The 23,683-nt window shown below is 39.6% G+C and overlaps 1 protein-coding gene across 2 annotated transcripts in view; it reads right to left on the reverse strand.

Moving 5' to 3' along the window:
• Positions 1-23,683, reverse strand: part of LOC111152360 (EF-hand domain containing 1) — a 63,226-nt gene that overhangs the window by 20,382 nt on the left and 19,161 nt on the right. For both annotated transcript variants that reach the window (XM_022510873.1, XM_022510874.1), the window contains exons 5-9: positions 22,093-22,285; positions 15,491-15,711; positions 11,498-11,638; positions 7,200-7,413; positions 6,670-6,817 (exon numbers count right to left, since the gene is read on the reverse strand). In XM_022510873.1, coding sequence (XP_022366581.1) covers positions 6,670-6,817; positions 7,200-7,413; positions 11,498-11,638; positions 15,491-15,711; positions 22,093-22,285 — 917 coding nt within the window. The remainder of the gene's footprint in view (positions 1-6,669; positions 6,818-7,199; positions 7,414-11,497; positions 11,639-15,490; positions 15,712-22,092; positions 22,286-23,683) is intronic.

Below are 23,683 nucleotides of genomic sequence, written 5' to 3' on the forward strand. Positions count from 1 at the left end.
ATATGTTAAGGTCTGGCACAAACCACAAGCTCATATATCTGTTGGATTAATGAAAAATGACAAGAGACCATTTAAATCTGGAAGTGATCGATGACCTTCAAGGAAGCAGTTTATGAAGCATGGATGATGAAGCAGTCAGAACGGAGGTGGTTACAGATCCAAAACAGAATAATTAAATCTGGAGAAATGGGAGCTACTTATCTTTGATAAGAAGGTAAAGAAAGAAGAGTAATAGTTCGGGAATTCTCTAAGGTGAAGACTGAGAAAATTGAAGGAACTTACCTTGGATCATTTGGTCTCATATTTGAGACCAACTGCAAATTGAATATGGAAGAGCTTGGGGCATAAAGAAAACAGAAAAAAGAATGAGAACAGTTGGGAATGTCTGTATGGGAAAAGTGGCTAAAACTGAAAAAGGATGAAAAAGCTCACTGAGCAGGGGAGAGGCCTCCTCTTGAAAACGACAGCACAAAAGGGGATGCTGGTTAAGCAAAGATATAGGAATACATGGGGCTTTTGTGTAGAGGTGTGGACTTATGAGCATTTGTCTTTTTGTAAGTCTGAGGTCCATATACTGCAACAAGGACCCAAAACCCAAAAGGAACTTCAGATACTGTCAATAATCAATTACCTGTGCACTTTTTAATTTTCTGGCTCAGAGAAAGAAAATGGCTAACTCCAAATATTATCATTCTCTGATTGACACTTAACAGAAGTATTCGGGTCTGACAAGTACTCAAGATCCCCTTTCATGATTCTTAGCAATGATTCATCAAATAAAAGATTTGTATCTCCTTGGAGCGGGTTCTTGATCAGATGGGAGGAGTTAGGAACCAAAGTCAGAATGGCTAGAAGAGGGGCGCCTGGGTGGCTCAGTGGGTTAAGCCGCTGCCTTCGGCTCAGGTCATGATCTCGGGGTCCTGGGATCGAGTCCCACATCGGGCTCTCTGCTCAGCGGGGAGCCTGCTTCCCTCTCTCTCTCTCTGCCTGCCTCTCTGTCTACTGTGATCTCTCTCTGTCAAATAAATTTTTAAAAAAATTTAAAAAAAACTAAAAAAAAAAAAAAAAGAATGGCTAGAAGACATGGAAGGTGTGGCACTGGGATTCAAACTACCTTCAGGCACTTTCCCTCATTATCTGACCCATCACGAGAGAAGGGAGGGAAGAAGAGGGTCAAAACAGGGATGGTGATGGACCGCTTAACCCAGAATTTGAACTTCTCTTTATTGTTATCGGTATCTTAACCTGAGTGCCACACACTGTCTTTTCATCATTACTAAATGAGGAAAAAGAAAAAAGAGTCTACTGGTGGTATGCCAAGGCGAAAAGCTTTCCAGTTAAGGAAGATGTGGTCCATATATACTATGGAGTATTATGCCTCCATCAGAAAGGATGAATACCCAACTTTTGTAGCAACATGGACAGGACTGGAAGAGATTCTGCTGAGTGAAATAAGTCAAGCAGAGAGAGTCAATTATCATATGGTTTCACTTATTTGTGGAGCATAACAAATAACATGGAGGACATGGGGAGATGGAGAGGAGAAGGGAGTTGAGGGAAACTGGAACGGGAGATGAACCATGAGAGACTATGGACTCTGAAAAACAACCTGAGGGTTTTGAAGGGGCGGGGGGGGGGGGGGAGGTGGGGGGGGCCAGGTGGTGGGTATTAAGGAGGGCATGTATTGCATGGAGCACTGGGTGTGGTGCAAAAACAATGAATACTGTTACACTGAAAAGAAATTTAAAAAAAAAAAGCTTTCCAGTGTTGCTGGTATTTGCATAGACATGGGGAAATTACAGAAAAAAACTTTTGAGAAGCACATGAATTAGATATATGACCATGAATCTTCCCTCGGCCCTTCCCTCGGCTGCCCAGTCACCAAACCATGCTTCTCTGGAACATGCGCCTCCCACTTCCCTAGAGAGCTACCATATTTCATTAGGCCTGTGACATTTGTTTCACACCTTTTATATGTCTGGAAGTAGGAGGCATTTTTTAATTAATGGTGAAGGTCACTTATAATTGACAATTTCTTAGTAGATAAAATAATGGTATGCATTTATTTTCATTTTATTTTTATATTTTATTGATATAGTCAGTAGAATGGTATGAATCACAACTCTTCCTCTCTCCTGAAACCTCCAACATGTCCCCATCCTTATTCTTCTTATGGCAGTAGGACTCTGAAAACAAAACACCCAGAAGGGCCCCTCAACCATACCCACCCACCTCCCAGGTGCTGCACACACACACTCCACCTTCCTGCTTGTTGTCATAGATCAAGGTTTCCAAGAGTAATTCCAGGACTCCTGGAGGCTCCTGAGATCTTTTTGGGATCTGTGAGGTCAAAACTATTCTCATAGTAATACTAAACCAGTATTATCTGCTTTTTAACTTTTAGTTTTCTCACAAATGCACAATGGAGTTTTCCAAAGGATATATGATGAATGATATCACAGCAATCTGAATACAGAGGCAGAAGAAAATCCAGCTGTCTTCTATTAATAAAGTCAGATATTAAAGAGACTTGCAGAAATATAAAACTTGCAGAAAATGACATTCTTTTTTTTTCCACTTGGAAAATATAGTTTTTTTTAAATAAAATGCTATTATTTGTGTTAACATGGAATGGGTTTATTATTTTTTAAAACAAATTAATGAATATTTTTAATTTCTCAGATATAGTTTTCATTATGGTAAATATCGATAGATATAAACCACACACACAAAAAACTCTTTGTGGTCCTAATTTTTAGGAGTATACAGGTGTTCTGAGACCAAAAAGTTTGAGAGTGACCACCAGAGATGAATGCTTGGTGCTTCTTTCTTAAAGCCCATTCCCCCACCAGGTTCCTTGTTCCATCTCTCACACATACTCCACAAAGCTCCCCTCTTACACATTTGTCAGTTTCCCTCTCAGCACAATCATTCCCATGTAAGTATAAACATGCTGGTGTTCATTTTATCTTAAAAATAAGCAAAAACTTCTCCTGTTCCTCTGTCAGCTACTGCCCATGTTTCTTCCCCTTTGCACAAAAGAATCCCTCAAAAAAGTTGTCTAAACTTCTGGTCTCAAATTCCTCTCCTCCCATACATTTTTTTAAAAATATTATTTCTGCAGCATTAACACACAGTTTCAGGTGCATAACATAGTGGTCAACAAGTTTATACCTTAGTTGTGCTCACCCCAAGTAGCTGCCATCCTCCCACTCTCTTAAATCCCCTCCCATTGGATTTCCCTGCCCTTTCCATTCCACTGAAATGGAGAAAAATCCCACTTGGATCCCCCCACATTGCTAAATCCCCATTTGACACAATGAGTCCTTCTGTCTTCATTGACATACAGGCAGCTGTCCCTTTGCAAGGCTCTGATAAGTGGGAATTTTAGTTAACACTGTTAAATAACCCAGTCCCTCAAGGACATGGTTCAACTTTCAGTTACCACATTTATTAACTGTGAGGGATTACAGGAAGCATAGACTCCCTGTCCGCCTGGTCAGTGCACCGACCGCCACGTAAATAACTCATGCACATTGATCACCAACAATTATCTCATTTGTTTCAAGTCTGTCAGTGACTGGCTTCCGGGTATCTGTTTTTTAGCTCAGAGCTAGACCCCAGAGTATATTTGAAATACATCATTGAGAGAGGAAATTGGCGAAGAAAAGTGAAAGTGAAGCAAAGACATAAAAGTGCTAACACTGGATGTAGAAGTTAAATCTAACATAATGGAGGTACAGAAGTAGCCGACTGGGAATGAGGACACCACCACCAGTGGGGACAGCACTCAGCTAGAAGAAAGGTGACTTGGGGCCTGAATGAGGACAGTGGGTGCATGGAAAGGACAAGCATCTCCCAGATGCAGTGAGAAACTTCACATTAAAAGAACTCTCAGAAGTTATTAAAGGAACTCAAGGAGATATTTCACAACATAGAAAGCAAAAATAATAAAATGTTGAAAGCTGATCCAAAATTAGAAAGGAATATACCAATTTGCCAAGGCATAGAAAAGATATTTGCTCTGGTTATGTGACAAGAATGAGGCAAGCACTGTTCAACCTTGTCTCGGCAAGTTTATCCTACAAAGAAGTAAAACACTTTAATTCTTGATGTTGCCAACGTTTTATTTATTTATTTATTTTTAGACTTATCTTAGAGCAAGTGTGCATGCAAGTAGGGCAAGGGGCAGAGGGATGGGAAGAGAGAATCTCAAGCAGACTCTCTGCAGGAGTGTGTAGTTGGACGACGGGCTCGATCTCATGCCTTTGAGATCATGACCTGAGACAAAACCAAGAGTCGCTTGCTCAACTGAGAGCCATTCAGGTGTCCCGCCTTTGTTTTAAATTACAGTGTACTAAATAAAAATTAGTTTTACTATGTATCCTTATACATACAGAACCTCAGAGTTTTTCATGTTTTGACAGAAATTTTTAAAGGTTGCAGAACGGTAAATTTTCCTATCGATTATTAAGATTGGTGTGGTTGCTTTTAGAGTTTGGAGCCCCACGCAGAGGGAAGATGGCCTGCACGTCCCTCACCTGACTTCCAGGCCATCACGCCCACTTGCTTTTCTTCCTGCCTCACGAGCCCTCTGAGGAAACTCTCAAGAGAGTCTCCTCTCTCAGCGCTTACTGTGGGAGGACATCAGCCCAATCCTGGGAGCTTTTCTACTTCCACTGCTCCCTCAGAGATTTCACCTGGTCCTGTGGCTTGAAATTCATCTATAAGCCAACAACTTCCACATTTACATTCCCAGCCCAGACCTCCTGCCTGTAAGCCAGATTTCTATATCTGATGGCCTCCTTGATATCTCCACCTGGATATGCAATAGATACCTTAAACCCAGGATACTGTTCGAAGAGGGAAGGGGGTCAGCAAAGTACCCTCTATAATGGAAAGGCACTTTAAGACTGAAAACCAAAGCAAGCCACTCCAGCCATTTACACAGTTTCTTTCAGGGTAACTTACAGGGGGGATCGGGGAGATGGAGCCAGACGGGATGAGCCAGGCAGCACTCGACTGTTCTCTGCCCTTCTTCTCCACACAGTCAGGACTTCAATCCCCAGCTTTTATGGAGCAAGGGGCATGGTGGTGAGGTCACAGGGCAGCTATCTAAAGTGGCACCATTTGTGCACCAAAGGATCTCTACTAATTCCATAAACTGGGGCCTTCTGTGAGCCGGCCATCTGACTAGTCACCTAAAGTGAGGCCTTCTGTGGGCCAGCCATCTGACTCGTTATCTAAAGTGGGGTCTTCTGTGGGCCAGCCATCTCTACTAATTCCCTAAAGTGGGGTCTTCTGTGGGCCAGCCATCTCTACTAGCTACCTAAAGTGGGGCCTTCTGTTCGCTACTTTAGGGAAGTCCAGAACAAGCCACCTGCAATCGCATCAGGGCAGACATTAACCTCCATGGGGCCAGGAACACATAGTCCTGAGGTGGGTATGTTGCATGGCCATGAACAAGATGGACGGCCAAAGATGGAGTCAGTGTGGTCAGCACTCCTACAATAACCAAAACCGAAACCCTTCCCACAACCAAAAAAACCCTCCTCTACTACCCACAATGCACATCTTCCCCATCTCAGTTGATGGCAACTCCTTCCTTCCAGTTGCTCAGGACAAAAACCTTAGTCATTCATAATGACTGTCTTACATCATCTCTACAATCTGTCTCAAGTCCTATTGGCTCTACCTTCAAAATACATCTAGAATCAGACTTTTCTCCATGTCCCCTGGTCCACACACCCTCATCTCTTGCCTGGAGTACTATAGCATGGTCCTAACTTGTCTCCCTCCTGATCTAGTCTCTGCACAGCAGCCAGCTGAGTTCTTGTAAAACGCATGCCAAATCTTGCCATTCCTCTCCTGCAAACCCCCACAGTGGCTCTCCATTTTATTCAGAGAAAAGTCAACATCTTTCCAAAGACCCAGTGGGTCCTAGAGGATCTAACTCATCTTACGGGGCTACAGTATAATCCCACCTCCTCCTCTTCCTCTCACTCCCTCACTCTTGCGGCTCTTACCAGCCTGCTGCTTTCTAGAACTCTGGGCAGGCTGGGGCTTCACACTCACCAGTCCCTCTTCCTGGAAAGCTCCTCCTCCAAATAGCCACATGCCTGACTCCTTTTCTTTCAAGTGTTTGCTCACTGTCACCTTCTCAAGGTGTACCTGGCTCCCCACATCAACTGTTACCTACCATCACCCTCCAGAAATCTTTATCACTCTTATCGTTCTCCACTTTCCATAGCATTCATCCCCTCATGTACTGTATGATTTACTTGTGTTCTTTATTGGTTGTCTCCCTCTCCTACCACTTAGGAGGTCAACTCCATGAGAGCAGCAACTTCTTGTCTATTCTGTCGACTAATAAAAGTCCAAGGGCCTAGTGATAGTATCTGATACATATATTAGGCATTCAATAATTATTTGCTAGATAAATGGTCACATTCATGGGACATAGGTGTATGGCCTATGAAGTTGAAAAAGTTCTAAGTGACTAGTTATTAAAACGGACCCAGAGAACCTTCTGTGTATGTGTAATAACTCCCATTTGGTGAGGGAAATCTGAAATCTAAAATGTGGTTACCTGTTCATTTTATCAAGAACTACTTCCTAAATACCTTGTAAGTATCAAAGCCAAACTGGACCTTGGATGGTCAAACATACTTTTCCAATTCTGTCGCAGGAGCTTCTTGCTTTTGAACACGGTTCTGGATGGACAAGAGTGCTTCTGGTGAATACTGGGCAGCATTGCTCTCCATGTACTTCAAAACATAGTCGTCTGTGTCAAGGATGATGAACCGGTGGCCAAACACTGGGGAGAGGGTAGAAATACACTTAGCTTAGTTATGGTTCTAATCCTTCTGTTAGGGGTAAAACAAGACTGATCTAATGACAAGGTCACAGATAGGTCTGTGACCTAGATGAATGAACTTTCCATAGTTCTCTAAACAAATATGCAATAGTTTGCTCAGTGTTCAGGAAGCTTGGGCTCTACACCTATGGCCCATGAATGTGACCAAATTACAGTTTAACTGACACATAAGGAAATCAAGACACTGTATCACATATACAAGAATATTAGTTCAGGTGGAATGCAGTCTAACTCTCTCTTACAAGTTAAAGGAATTAAATTCCCACTAAGAAGAACCCATTCACTTGGCCGGTAGGAAAGGCTAAGCTGTGCTTACACCTACCTTCAATCACAGCACCAATGTAGAAGTCAGTCGGGCCATAGTAGATGGGGTTTTCCGTGGTTGAGGATGGTTTAAGAACTTTAGTTCTGCCAAGGTACTTGCCCCCAATAATGCCAGAATTGCGGACAGGTGGCTCAAAGATACTGATCATGTCACTGGCAAGAAAATAAGAGAAGACAAATCGGCGGCCTTTGTCTTCTGGGATGGGAGATTCCTAGGCAGGAGAAGAAAGGAAGTTATTATGAAGGTACAAGATGTTCAAAACTTAAGTGTCTACAGGACTAGGTATCAAATATAAACTGGGTGGCTCAGTTGGTTAAGCATCTGCCTTTGGCTCAGGTCAGATCAAGCCCCACATTGGACTCCCTGCTCAGTGGGAAGCCTGCTTCTTCCTCTCCCTTGCCTGCCACTCCCCCTGCTTGTGCTCTCTCTCTCTTTCTCTCTCTGTCAAATAAAAAAAAATAATAAAATCTTTTAAAAATAATAAAATATAATATAAACCCAATATACAAAGTATAATGTAAGGGAACAGTACTGGGCGGGGGTTTGGGGAGACTGTGGTGGCCTGGAAAAGACATGCCTCATCTAAAGGAGGCTACCTCAACTCAACTCTGACTGGTTGCTGTCTTGTGCAAATGTAAGCCCAATGTTGGGGATCTTCCCATTTCTCAAGGGAAGACAGAAAACCAGTGTTGTATGTAAGGGATGAATCACGAAATTCTATACCTGAAACTAATATTACACTGTGTGTTAACTAACTGGAATTTAAGCAAAAACCTGGGAAAAAAACCACCCTGATTTTAAAATGTTGATCTGAACTCTTTTAAAGCTCTGTGTGCACCAAACAAAACATGTGGGCTACATTCTGGCCACAGGCTGCCCACAGTTTGAGACCTCTTGGCTGACATGTCCAGTTTCATAGACACTAAGATGATTATGCAAGTTTAGTTCTTTAAACAAATCTATTTTTATATATAATTTTTAAAAGAAAATTTAAGAAAGAAGAATGAGCAATACATGTCATAGAGTTGAAGTTGATTCTGAGAAACTATCTTGTAGATAAGACTGTTCCTACATAAATCACTGAGAGTGATCACATAACCCTAAGAAACCAATTCCAGATTGAACAAGTCTAAATACAGACATGCTTATTCTTGACTAAAGTCTCCTCAACTTGCAACTTCAGCACATATCTTTTCATTTACAACATGGAATTTCTTGTATAATAATTTATCAAAGAAAGTCACTGGGTTTCCTCTTAGTCAAATAATTTCCTCATACCATTCCCTAATCTAACAGTCTCCAAACTTTTTTGATTAGACATTCTAACAATAAAAAACTGTTAAACAAACATCCACAATATAGTTAATAAAAATCAAATCACATCACTCCTCTGCTCTCAAACCTCCAGAGGATTCTCATCACACTAAATAAAATATGAAATTCTGAGCACGGAGGTGGGCAGGGCTGTACCAAGGGGGTGGAAAGGGAGGGACAATGGTTCACCCTGGCAGGAGTATTTTAAAAGTTAAAAAAAATTCTTTATGTTTTTATTTAGAACTAAGTGTAAAGTTGCATGAACAATAAGAGAATTTTCATATACTCCTCACAACTTAGCATCTGACATAGTCACTGTACAATTACCAGACCCAGAGTAATGGTACCACAGGAATGGTAAATAGTAAGGGCATAATAGTATTAAATAAATCACAGTTCTTATTCAAATTTTACCTGTTTTTCATGTATGTTTTTTTGACTTAGGATCCTACACAGGATCTCACATTGTGTTAAGTTGTTCTTTCTCTTTGATCTCCTCTAATCTGTGACAGTTCCTCATTCTGTCCTTGTCCTTTCATGACCTTGACACTTTTGAAGAATAATGTTGAATGTCCCTTGTGCATCTCATTTTTACATCTTTGGCAAAAATACCACAGAAAAAAATTTCTTGTCGTTCTCAAGGTACACCAAGGAGTTTGTGATATTGATGGATCTCATTATTGGTGATGTTGACCTTGGTCATGTGGTAGAAGATAAATTCTGGGTTTCTCCCTTTAAAAATTACCACCTTCCCCTTTGTAGTTGATAAATATTTTATCTTAAGAAACACACGTTGAAATGATGAAAATCCTGTTTCTCCTCAAATGTTTTCCAGTAATTTTAGCATCCACTGATGGATCTTTTCTGCAACAACTATTGCTGTGGAGGGTGCTTAACGGTAATTTGTTATCGCCTTCCTCTCCTCCACATGTAGTAACTGAAATTCTACCGTACGGAGGCATGGTCTCTTTGAGGATGGGTATTGTGTTGCCGATATTTAGAATTACAGGCACACAATGAGAGTAAGAAGCACATCAACTTTGGGGTTTATCTTTAAATTGTCTGCAGACCTGTTACCTACACTCCTTATTACCTGCACCATGGGTGACTACTCCCATTGCTCTAGCCCACTGGCCCTGTTAGGCCACTGGCTGCAAAGCTGTGAGTGGGTGCCTGATCCCATCTTCCTTCCTGTCTCTCTGCCCTCCATTCCCTGTGCACTGCCCCTGCATGAATTGCAGTTCCCACAGACATGCAGCTGACTGGCCCCCTCAGTCCTTCTTTCGGGTCTCCACTCAGTTGTGTGCCCTCTCCCCTCCATTTGCCTTATTTTCCCGTTAAATGAGCCCCTTGCCATCACTCTGTCTCCTGCTTTACTTTGTACAGCATGTTTACCGCTTGTTCTTTGATGATGTGTTTACTTGACCCGAATATCCTCAACTGGAATGTAAGCTCCACGAGGCCAGAGATTGGTCTGTCTTGTTTTCCACTGTACCCTCAATGCCCAGAACTATGCCGAGTCCAAAGTCGTTCTGTAATATTTGTTAAGTGCGTGATGAATAATTCAACATCTATTCTTCTACATACACATGTTCTATGCCCTACAAAGTCCATATAAAAATATCAGGAACTATAAAATAGGTGCATTCCTGATAAATTATGAGCAGAGGCTGGAGTATTTTCTTCACAGGATCCATGGAGTATAAGCTATCTGCAGGCTTCTTGGGAGGCCAAGCCTGCTGCTGTGGAGACCACTGTTCAAGTCACGTTCTTACATTCTTCTCGAGCTTCCCGCAATCCCTCCACTGGCACTCCACCCTGAGGCCCAGATTTGTCACTATCCATATTTTCACTTAGGCCCCAACCCCCTGTCTGGGCTTAGCATATTTTATTTTATATATATATATATATACTTTTCACTGTGAACTATAACACACATAAAGAAAAACTGCATAAAACTAAAATGTACAGTTCAAAGAATTTTCATTAAGTGAACACTCATGGAACCACTGCCCAGGTCAAGAAACAGAATGCTGACAGAACCTAGAAAGTCCTCCCAACTGAGAGAACTTGTTAATAATGTAAAAATATTCATTAATCAGAATTTTTATGGTATGGAGTATGCTAGTTGGCCTAGAGTTTGCTAGAACTCCCTTTTTATTTAAAGCTTTGTTTAAGATCTTCCTAAAATATAGTAGTCAACTATGTCTTGATTTAATATTTATTTTTCCAAATATATGCACACAGTTTGAAAAATCACTTGGCCCCTCTCCCACACTTCCAATTCCTATTCCCAGAAGTAACTTATTTCAATTTCTATCTATATCCATATTTCTAAATAAAATGCTGATATTCCTATTTTTGTATATTTTCCATTTTTAAAGATATTATCCTTCGAATTCCTATCAGTAATTCTCCTCGGGTCACTCAGCCAATAGTAGAATATTCAGGATTTAAATTTATGTCTGTTTCCAAACTCATGCTCTTAATCCACTAGCCATATGACCCTTCAAAGGCAGTATCTATTAAATTGGTAGAATTCCATTACATTTAAGAAATATAAAATACATCAAGCTAGATATCACAAGTAATGATAAAAAGTAGTAAGATATGGGCCCTACCCTCAAGGAAATCACAGTACACTCTATTGCACACAAGTACACAAATAATTTGACTCTGTCAGGCTTTCATAATTACTTGATAAAAAAGGCAAGAAGGTCAGTCAAAATTTGAGGGGTAGTAGAGAGAGATTACTGGTCTAAGAATGAGGTTTACAGGAGCTAGGACTAGAGCTAGGTCTTGGATCAGGGCACTACCACTAATACTCTCCAACCTGCCCAAAGGCTGGGGACTGGGTCGCCTGCCTGTTTAAATAACACACAACTCTGACACCTGTTACTCTACAGCTTTCCAGATGGAAAGGACAACTGGGCACAGTGCTGAGACAGAACAGAATCTTACTACATGGAAGTCATCCTCACCAGTGCAGCCAAATAACGAAGCACCTTGTTATCGTTCACCAGCATTTTAATAACATCTTTTTTTGGAGCCTTTGGAATGAGAACAAAGCAATTCTGAGCAGAGTCTTCAATGAGTCCATAACCGTTATAGGGAGGTAGCTCCTGGAGAAATACAAGAAGTAAAGTATTAAATTATATTAAAGGAAAAATTTGTGTTAAAATTACACTAAAGGTAGCTAAGTTTCTTTTTTAGAAATCTAGAAGACACTTATTCAAAAGCAATTTCTATATATGCAAATGTACTGTAGTCAGAAAATAAAACATGGCATCTTCCATTCCTTTTTATATGTAAACTTTACATCATGATCCCTGCTCATAGGAGTGACTAAGGATGCTAGAGTAACCCTCAAGGTGAAAGGAAAGTTCAGCAGTCCCCCTTACCCAGAGGGCAAAAGGTCCAAGACCCCCAGTGGATGACTGAACCCTATATTTACTATGCTTTTTCCCAGACATACTTTTGATAAAATTCAACTTATAAATTAGACCCGGTAAGAGATAAACCATGATAACTAATAAAATAGAACAATTATAACATACTGTAATAAAAGTTACGTGAATGTGGGCTCTCTCTCAAAATATCTTACTGTATAGCACTCCCCATTCTTGTGATGACATAAGATGACAAAATGCCTACGTGATGAGATGAAGTGAGGTGAATGACATAGTGTTGTGACATAGTGTGAGGTTACTGTTGGCCTCCTGATGATACATCAGGAGGAGGTTCATCTGCTTCCAGATCGCGGTTGCCCATGGGTAACTGAAACCATGGAAAGCAAAACTATGGTTAAGGGGGGACTCGTGAGTTGCTGATATCCACTGACCCCTTACCGCCAAAGCAGGACCTGGCCCTACTCCTGGTCCCAATCCTGACCCTTGTGGTCATCCTACTGTGGACAAGCCCAAGTGTCTGTGACTTCTTTGCTCTAGGGTGTGCGCGTGTTGCGTGCGTGCGTGGAGGAGGGCAGGACTTGGTTCGTGCTACTATTTCCCTATTTATCTCCATATTTCTAGACGTTAGCTGCACAAAACAGGGACGACAGCCATTCTTTACTGAGAACTCAGACTCCTTGTCCACTTAGGACTCTCGAAGCAAAGGAGCAAATTTAAGAAACCAAACTTGTGCTATGATGGTTATTTGGTGAGTTAGTGTGAAAGTATAGGATGAACTTTTATTTTTCATTCAGGCCTCAGGAAGAGCTGAAAGCATCACTCTAATCTGGTAGGATTTCTTGGTCTAAAAACTTGAGTTCAGCAGCCGTTTTCCTCTCCTCGGTGTGGACTGCAAAAGAGTTCTTTCCCTTTGACTCCTTTTTACTAGGCGTTCTCAGCAAAGTCGGCTTATTCCACACTTTTCACATATAGATACTTTCCCCAAATCTTTTCATATGTTGTATTGAAGCATGTTGACAGATTATACAGTCCATCTGTGACTGCTACTCTCTCAAAAGCCTGTGACTACTCCGCTCACCCAAGGCGTAGTGCCTGGAACACTGCCTCTTCACCCACCTCCTGGGCCGTAATGTGACCATCATGGCGGAAAGATGACTGGTGCCTCCAGCAGACGCACAACGACCTAACTCGCTCTACATGCGAAACCACGACTTAATGCACATACAAGTTGCCATGGACAGAGGGATCCTGGGTGAGACGCCACACCCTGAGCGTTTGAGTTACTCTAGAGGCCAGGCAGGAGTACACAGTGGTGGGATCCAAACTTCCTCTGCTTCTGTACCAACACACTATGAGCCCGGCTGGAGCTCAGCAGTAGAGGCTAAAGAATTTTGAAATAGGGAGGGAAGCCTCTGAGCACCTTCCTCTCAAATTCTTTCTGTGCTGGAGGAATTCTGTAATTTCATCCTTCCGTTCACATCTTTCTTTTGAGAAGAAAGGGCCATGATCTTATTTTACACACAGAGGGGTAATATATATAAAGACAGGCTGCAGGTATTAATACCCAATTTCATACACAGGCCACAGACCAAAGAGGCTGGATGCATTGCTCCAGACCCAAAGGTGTGGGACAGGCACTGGCGCTTGCAGGCTGTGATTCGGTGCTATCTTAACACATCATATACTTCTTGAATTTGCTGGATAATGTGTCATTTTTAACACATGAGATTCTTTTTTTGTTTTTTTGTTTTTTGTTTTTTTGTTTTTTGAGAGAGAGAGAAAGAACATGCAAGTGTGTGTTGGGGTGGGGAGAGAGAATCTCAAGCAGACTCACGCTCAGTGGAGAGCTCTGAGTGGGGCTCCATCCCATGACCCTGAAATCATGACTTAAGCTGAAATCAAGAGTTAGTCGCTCAACTGAGTGAGCCACCCAGGCGCCTCCACATGCAATTCTTCTTTGAATTTCTAAAATATGTGGCTGAATCCCTCCGAAGGCTCAAGTCTATCCGATTACTGTGTGGGTGTACTGAGAAGCACCACGACCTTACTCTTAGATCAGAGTGGACTCTGTGGTACACAGGACCAGATTTCTGGGTTCAGTATAATTCTAAGGAAAGCTACGTGGCAATGAAAGAAAGCCATTTTCCAACATATTCATTAATCAGCTTCTGTTTGCTCCCCATTAGTTTTTAAGTAAAAGGGTCAAATAAATAGGCGGGGAACAGTGAAACGCCCTAGCAGTCTGGAATTTTAAGAGATGTCTTTTTTAATCAAAATTTTAAAATTATAAAAGTAATACAAGGTTTGGTATAAGAAGAGAAATTAAAAGCACACAAAGTATAAAAAGAAAGGTCCTTTGTCGTCTCACACTTCCCCCCGACCTCCCCATGCTCACATGTGGAACTACAGTGAACAGTGTGGCGGGATAGCTCTCCAGGTACTCCCTTTGGCAAGTGTAAGCAGATACTGTATGCAAAAATTTACACAAACAGTGCCATAGCACATAAACGTTTTCACTCACAAACGTGATGGACAGTTTTCCACGTTGCAGAGATGGACTTCCTCTTTTTCTGTTTAACCAGCCTTATAGTCTCACAGTCTTCTCACTGTACTAGAGTTTATTCTGCCAATCTCCTTACACTTTATTATAAGTAATGCTAAAATACACATCCTTACACATACCGTTTTATGGTCCCCAAACCACATTTTCTAGATAAAGGGATAGGTAATATCTTATTTTGAAAAAATTAAAATGATGACATTGCCCTCCAAAAAGGTTTTTCCTATTGGCTCTCCTATTAGCAGAATCTAAAAATGACCAGTTCGGGGTATCTAGCTGGCTCAGTCAGTAAAGCATGTGGCTCTTGGTCTCAAGGTTGTGGGTTTGAGACTGACAGTGGGTGCAGGGATTATTTTTAAAAATTAAAAAAAAAAAAGAGGGGCACCTGGGTGGCTCAGTCATTAAGTGTCTACCTTCAGCTCAGGTCATGATCCCAAGGTCCTGGCATTGAGCCCCAAATTGGGCTCTCTGCTTGGGAGGAAGCCTGCTTCTCCCTCTCCCACTCTCCCTGCTTGTGTTCCCTCTCTCACTGTGTCTCTTTCTGTCACATAAATAAATAAATAAATTAATTAATTAATCTATCTTTTTTTAAAAAAAGAAGAAAATGTCCACTTCGTCACATCATGGCAAACACTGGATATCGTGAGTCTTTTTAAATCAAATAGATCCAAGACCTCATTATTTTCTATTTTCTTTGATTATCAGTTGAGGGTCTTTTCTTATTTTTAAAGATTTATTTATTCATTTTTGAGAGAGAAAGAGAGAGCACGAGTGGGAGGGGCAGAAGGAGAGGGAGAAAGAATCTGAAACCAGACTGCACTGAGCATGGAGGAGGGTCTTTCATATGTTCATTAACATCTGAATTCTTCTGTGAAGTGATCTGTATCCTATGCTTTGCCCATTTTTTATTGGGTATTCACATGACTCTATTTTCATTCTTTTTCTTAAACCTCTGTATCAAAAGATTAATTCTCACACTGCACTCGGAACTAGTGTTCCATTACCGGTTTCACGGGCGGTGGCTCCTTCTTGCTCACATCAATACGTGGTAAATCAGAGATTCCAAACTTTTCTTTGTAATATTGTCGAGTGAAAGGATCACAATCATAGATGAAGAAGGTTCTCCCGAGGATAGTGAGTGGTTTCCCCACGATGAAGTCTTTGGCAGTATACCATTCCAACACCTCTTGATCAGAGATCTCCAACACACACTGAGGGAAGTTCTCTGACAGAAGGTAACAGGGAGAGAAGAAAGAAAAGGAATGAGTATGGGAAGGAAGACTGACATACAGCTCCCGGGCACTCTTGAGAATTTGAGGGCATACGGTCTCTGCCTGTAATCAAGTGTCTCCTCTACTCTCCCAGCAACACATGAGGCTGTGTATTTCCATCAGTTGAACGGACACAGAAACAATACTCAGATGGTTTTTGTGAAGTCTCTCTTCCATATTCAGCCTGAACTACCAGTACAGATCACTAATCTTAGCAAAACTTCATGCTTGGGGAAATCATTACAGGAGGAAAGAATAAATGTCCTTCTATAGAGTACGAGATCAATGGAAGGATCCAAGTCATTCAGTTCAACCTTCCACCCATTTATTCTTTCACCCAACATATTCTCAATGATCACATATATCATGTACCAGGTTCACTGTTAAATACTGAGATTATAACAGTTACCAGTATAGGTGGAATTTCTGCCTTGATGGAGAAAACGGTCTGTTTGGGACAACGGATACTAAACAATTACACAAATAATAGTTTCATTTCATTTGTGATCACTGCTAGAAGGAGAGTCTGAGGGGTGCCTGGGTGGCTCAGTGGGTTAACGACTCAGGTCATGATCCCAGGGTCCTGGGATCGAGCCCCGCATCGGGCTCTCTGCTCAGCGGGGAGCCTGCTTCCCTTCCTCTCTCTCTGCCTGCCTCTCTGTCTACTTGTGATCTCTGTCTGTCAAATAAATAAATAAAATCTTTAAAAAAAAAAAAAAGGAGGACAGTCTGACCTAGTCCTCTGGCAGGAAGCAGGGTCAGTGAGATGATCATGCTTAACTGTTTATCTGGACACTCAACAGATTTTCAAATGTAAAATCAACCTTGCATTTTGCAGGGGGTAGAATACTGTTTTATGAGAACTAAGGATTGACTTATTTAAGACTGATCCCCTGCAGCATCATCACCATAGAAACCATAAGATAGTCAATTCTGTTGAAGTACCACACTGCATAGCTGTAACCACAAAGCTGACCCCAGAACTCCAGTTATGGGGGGGCTTGGGAGATAGGCCACTATTTTCCTAACTGACAATTGCTAAGATGGAAAAATAGGGAAAAAGGCTAAGATTTTGTTACATCAGACAGAAAGGCTTGAGCTCCAGCCCTTGATCATGCCATAAGACCATGATTTTCCCAATCATGCATCTTAAAAGTCCTATAGAGCAATGGTTTCTTCTGCCAGTGCCTAATGCCTAATCCTACTAGACCCCTTTGAATTACCCCAGGAAGTGATGGCCATTGGGGGATACAGTCAACAATGTTCCAGGAGACCTGGGGTATGTGTGCACACATACTGTAGAACCATTCACCATTGCTCACTTAACAATTATCTTTTTCATACACAGCTGGATTTCATTTACTGATATTTTATTTAAGTATTTTATTTTGCAGATATGACTGTAGTCTTACTTATGGTGTCTTTGGTTTTCTTGGTCTTTTTTTAATGAATGAATTAGTTCTTTACTGTGACTCTGTATTAGGCTTAGAATTAACTGTTCTTTATTTGACAAAACTGAAAAATTAGACCTGGTATTTCTTTGTGGAGAATTTTTTAAGTGATTCTATTTCCTTAATGGTTAAAGACATTTGGTTTTTATTTCTTTTGGACAAGGTTTTTATTTCATTTCTTTCTTTTTATTTCTTCTTGGACAAGATAAATTCTTTTAAAACTTTGCTCATTTCACACACAAAAAAAGAAACAAACCAAAAAACAGACTCTTAACTACAGGGAACAAATGGATGGTGACCAGAGGGGAGGTAGGTAGGGGGATGGGTAAAACACGTGAAGGGGATTAAAAGTACATGTATCTTGAGCACTGATTAAGTGTTGAATCACTATATTATACACCTGAAACTAATGTAACACTACACATTAACTATGCTGGAATAAAAATTTAATTTAATTTCAATTAAAATTTGTTCATTTCATCTAACTGATATTAATTTCCAAATACATGAGTTTTTTTATAGTTCTAAAATTGAATTCTAACTTGCGTCTAATTCTAATCAATTAGAAAAATATGGTATAAGATGTCCAGACTTTAAAAATTTATTAAGACTGACCAGTCTTTATAAGTGTTCCATTTGTGCTTGAAGAAATGGGAATTCTCCCAGTGTTGATGCATATACATATTCATTCTATCAATACTGACAATTCTATTACTTAAATCCTATAATATATATGAGCTTATTGACTTACCTTTTTGATCTAACAATTATAAGAAGAAATGTTTTTTTTTTTTTTAAATATTTTATTTATTTATTTGACAGAGATCACAAATAGGCAGAGAGGCAGGCAGAGAGAGAGGAGGAAGCAGACTCCCCACAGAGCAGGGAGCCCGATGCGGGGCTCGATCCCAGGACCTTGGGATCATGACCTGAGCCGAAGGCAGAGGCTTTAACCCACTGAGCCACCCAGGTGCCCCTAAGAAGAAATGTTTTAATGACTCCCACTATTTTGATGAATTTGTCTATTTTCTTTGCATAATAATGCTATAAATTTTTGTCTTTCATGTTTTGAAGCCATGTTACTAACTGCATTCACGTTTAGAATTAGTACATTTTCCTGTTAAATACAATTCTTGCAATATGTAATGATCTTCTTTATCTCGAGCAATGCTTTATGACATAATGTCTATTGGTATTTTAGTAATATAGCCTTATCCATTTCTTTTGCTATTTGCTTGTACATCTTTTTTAACCTTTTTATGTCTGTGTATCTTAAGTATGTTCTCAAAAATATTTTTCAAAATTTGTTTTTTAATCCTATCACTTCCTCCTAAGTCATTGTTACAATATATTTCAATTCTATCTTGATACTTTTTAACTCCCACAAATTCAACATTGTTTTTTTAGTTTGTATAGTCAAGGTTATTTAGATGTACCCACACTTTGCCATTATCCTCTTCTTTTTTTTTAATCACTTCTTTTATCACTATCTCAGACCTTATTTCTGAAATAATTTTCTTTCTACTAAAAGTACACTCTAGAATTTTCCTAGTAAGGGTCTTTTGTTAGTAAAATCTGTTTTGCTTGCCTGGAAATGTATTTCACTTTCTTCTTCAAAGACAGTTTCTCTAGGTATTAAATTCTATATTCTTCTCAGCACTTTGAAGATACTATTACGCTGTCTTCTGGTAACTGTTGTTATTATAGCTGCTGTTCTGTATGGATAACCTTGTTCTTTGGGGCTGCTTTTATGATCTTTTTGAATTTGGTGTTCTTAAGTTTGACTATAACATGTCTAAGTATGGATTTATATCTTTACAACATTATTGAGGTATAATCAACTACAACAAGTTTATATATTTAGAGTATACAATTTTGATGTTGTTTAACATTTGTATTTAGCAAGGGAAAGGCAAGGTCGAAGGAGGAAAGCCAGTCTGAAGGATAATTAACAGACTTTAAGAACCTAGAACCTTAGGTTCAACAGCTGAGTAGAAGGCATCTGGTGACCTTTTTTGGGCAATACTTACCACATACTAGTAAACTGCAATTATGTTTAACAAAGAAAGAAGTTTTATAGTTCTTGAAACTTTACCTCCATCCATTATAAAAATGCAATTTTTATTCATCTTAACTACTTAAATGAAGGCCCTGGAGAAGAGAACTTCTGGAAGATACTTCTGTAGCTGCCTATTACTGTCCAACACAAACTCTGCCTAGCCACTGTCTCTCAGAGGCCCCCAAACATAACATACTTGTTCCTAATGCCCAACCCTTGTTCTTGTTCTTTTCTAACATGCACTTTCTCTTTGTTCTCTGCCACTCTAAATCTGGGTCCAATCTCCGTTCTCCCACAAAGCCTTCCTTAGTCTTTCTAGGCCACATCTCTTCTCCTGAGCTCTATCTACAAGACATAATTACTTATACAATCAGATGATCTGGTACACTTGTGTTATTGTTAAACATCTTTGTGTATTTATAGGACTCGTCTCTCCAGTCACTAGAAGTGACTGAAGGACAGAGATTCTAGGTCTGGAAATTACACTTTCTTTTTTTTTTTTTTTTTTCCAATTTTTTTTTTTTTTTTTTTTTTTTTTTAATTACACTTTCATTTTAACCTCCACAGCACTTAGAATAAGAAACAGTTCCTTGGGGCGCCTAGGTGGCTCAGTGGGTTGAGCCGCTGCCTTCGGCTCAGGTCATGATCCCAGGTCCTGGGTTCGAGCCCCACGTCGGGCTTTCTGCTCGGCAGGGAGCCTGCTTCCTCCTCTCTCTCTGCCTGCCTCTCTGCCTACTTGTGATTTCTCTCTGTCAAATAAATAAATAAAATCTTTAAAAAAAAACAGTTCCTTTAGCAATATTTAACTCTTGTTTAATTGAATATAATTAAAATCATCCACTGGATTAAATAAACGACTTTGAGAGTCATTTAGATGCTACTTCTTCAACATCACAGTTCAAGTTAAAGGAATTATTCAGCTGATGGAAGCTTAGCCTTTTCTATCCTGTGAGTGCATGACTAACAATAACTTTTACAAAAAGATATGTTTCTTATCTCTTAAAAGGACCCTATATATGTCACCAGGCTGCCTCTTGACATAACTTTGATGAAATTTTCATTAAAATTTGAGAAGTTATAGGGACACCTGCCTGGCTCAGTTGGTAGAGTATGATACTCTTGATCTTTGGGTTGTGAGTTTAAGCCCCATGTTGGGTGCAGAGATTACTTTAAAAAAATTGGGGATGTTATAAAAGAGGATGATTATATATTTAAAATTTTAAACATAGGCCACATTGATACAGCAGAGACAAACATAGAACTCAAGATTTCAAGGGGTTCAGTTTCAGTGATACTTTTTTCATGCCTGAATAAATTCCCATTCTTTCTCTTAATCTTCTGTAAATCTAACGTTTGTTAGCACTAGATGGCAGGAATTTCAGGCTCATGTAAGCATTCCGGAAGGCCTAAATTAGTACATTAGTCTCAGCGTCCTAGAACTCTAAGGGCGTTCTACAGGAGGCCAAGTACAAGAATACGGTCGACAGCAGCCGGATTATGTTGAACTAGGGCTCAGATCCAGTTGCTGCTATCTGAGAATGAGAGCTATGTTAGCAATTATTCTCATTTCTCTAAAAGAGATTTTTACCATTAATTCTCTTAGTTTTAAAGTGAGGACTATCTTTATTACCTTTTATTTTCCCCAGTCTCATTTTCCTCTACCACACATGCCACCATTCTAACATGCAACTTTTTATGTGTATACTATGTATATCGTCTTGTTTGTATTCCACTTTACATAATTATTATTGCATTGTACATCTCATTTTTTTCCTACATAAAACTACGCTTTTAAGTGCATCAATTTGCTTTCTTTACATTTAGTTATTGCTTGTAACTACTACTATTTATCAAGATATACCTTCACCAATTTTGTTTATCTAGTCTCCTGATGATAGAAATCTCTACCTCTTTGCTCTCAAGTAACACTGCTTTTTTTAAGAAAAATACTATATAGGCAAATCAATATGTGTAGGCAGATTGAATTTAGCCTTCAGATTGCCAATTTGTTTATAACCTCTAACCTCAACTTGTTTATAACCTCTAAGACAAACCTCTTGCACAATACCTGAAATTTCTTATCTCCTAGTTCCAAAAAAATAGAGTAAAAAGAAAACCAACAAAAGTATTTACAGAGTTCTGTCAGCCATCCAAACATGAGAGATGTCATCATATGTGACCAAGATGACATTTTGCAAGAGAAAATTATTAAACCGCTCAGTCAATAACCAAAGTAAGTGTACTTAACCCAGAGAAAGATGGATGGGAGGTGGGTGGGTGTCAAGTGCACTTTGTTTGATTCTCCCTCTCTAGTCACTAAGTCATTTTACACCAGCAAAGAGAGCAGGGCTGACACAGTGGGGCCCCACCTCTATGAGTCACAGACATGCCTTTTCCATTCTTAAGTTATCCCACATACAAACTTCCTGTTTAGGAAGTATTGAGGTGAGAAGCAAAGTCAGGAAAGAACATAAGGAAATGGTAAGCTTTATGAAAACAAGATTGTTTTAAAAATGCATTAAAAATCTGATATTAAATTGCTTTACTTCAGAAGCCTTGCTCTTTTGCACTTTAAATGACTTTCCCACTGCTATTTTGGTTGTTTCCTTGATTTGGGTATCAGTCATCTCCACCAGACCATTTTGGAGGCAAGCCTAGTCTGTGGGGCAAGCAATGAGGGGAATTACGGGAAAGTCATTTTTTGAGTACCTACGAGAACACAGCAAGAACCTCCCAAGAGTAAAGGGAATGACCATATCGATTAAGTAACTCCTTTGAAATCCAGAAGATGTCCCAATTATGGAAGATAAACTGAATAAACATACTTGCATTCTCCACCAAAACCTTTGGCATGCGCTGGCGGTTCATCAGGAGTGGGAAAGGATCTCGCCCATCATTTCGTTCATGGACTTCTCGAATTTCCACTGTGTCATCCATAAGATAGTAATGAATGATGTAGGTCCGACATTCACCAAACATGCTGTCTGTATCATCCCAGATTGCATAGAATCGAAGAACCTTTGAAGAACCCAAGGTAGTGACTTAAGTAAGAATTCTACAAGTGGAGAGATTAACTTAAGTACTTTGGCATTCATATATCAGACAATGATGGAAAGATTAGCTACAGAAACTATGAAGTAATCTCTTAAAAAAAATTCACCAAAGATACAAAAACATCTGAAATTATATACCAGATGTCAACAGCTGGAAAGTATTAAATAACAGGCTTATAAGTTTGTACTGAAAAAGCAGAATTCACTTTCATCCAAAATATTAGTCAGTGAAAGAGAAGCCGAATTTAAAAAGCAATGGAAACTATAAGACACTGATGAAAGAAACTGAAGAAGACACAAATAAATGGAGAGATATTTTGTGCTCACTGTAAAAGAATTAATATTGTTAAAATGTCCATACTAACTAAAGCAACCTACAGATTTAATGCAATCCCTATCAAAATTTCAATGGTATTTTTCACAGAACTAGAGAAAAGAATCCTAAAATTTGTGTGGAACTAGAAAAGACCCGGAATAGCCCAAAAACTCTTGAGAAAGAACAGAGGCAGAAGTATCATGTTCCCTGATCTCAAACTATACTACAACACTATAGTAATCAAAACAGTACGGTATTGGCGTAAGAATAGACACATAGATCAACAGAACAGAAATGACAGCCCAGAAACAAACTCACACTTCTATGGTCAATTAATTTATGAAAAATGAGGCAAGAATATACAATGGAGAAAGATAGTCTCTTCAATAAATGGTGCAGGGAAAACTGTGGACAGCTACATGCAAAAGAATGAAACTAGACCACTTTCTCATAGACCACCATACACAAAAATAAACTCCAAATAGATTAAAGATCTGAAGCCATAGAACTCCTAGGAGAAAACATAGGCAGTAAGCTTGTTGACATTGATCTAAGCCATGTTTCTTTAGATGTGACTCCAAAGGCAAGGGAAACAAAAACAAAAATAAACAAATGAGACTACATCAAACTAAAAAGCTTCTATACAATGAAGAAAACTATCAACAAAGTGAAAAGGTAGCCTACTGAAAGGGAGAAGATATTTGCAAATTATATCTGATACGGAAGGGATTAACATCCAAAATATATAAAGAACTCCTACAACTCAATAACAACAACAACAACAACAAAAAAACACACAAATTCTGGTCTTAAAAAAAAAACTGGCAGAGGATCTGAATAGTTATTCTTCCAAAGAAGACACAAATGGTCAACAGGCACATGAAAAGATGCTCAACATTATTAATCATCAGAGAAATGCAAACCAAAACACCAATGAGATATCAACTTACACTTGTTAGAATGGCTATCATCCAAAAGACAAGAAATAACAAGTGCTGGCTGGAGAAAAAGGAACCCTTGTACACTGTTGTAGGAATGTAAACTGGT

Source organism: Enhydra lutris, unplaced genomic scaffold (genome assembly GCF_002288905.1).
Source record: "Enhydra lutris kenyoni isolate GAN:26980312 unplaced genomic scaffold, ASM228890v2 scaffoldscaffold28, whole genome shotgun sequence".
Lineage (NCBI taxonomy): Eukaryota > Metazoa > Chordata > Mammalia > Carnivora > Mustelidae > Enhydra > Enhydra lutris.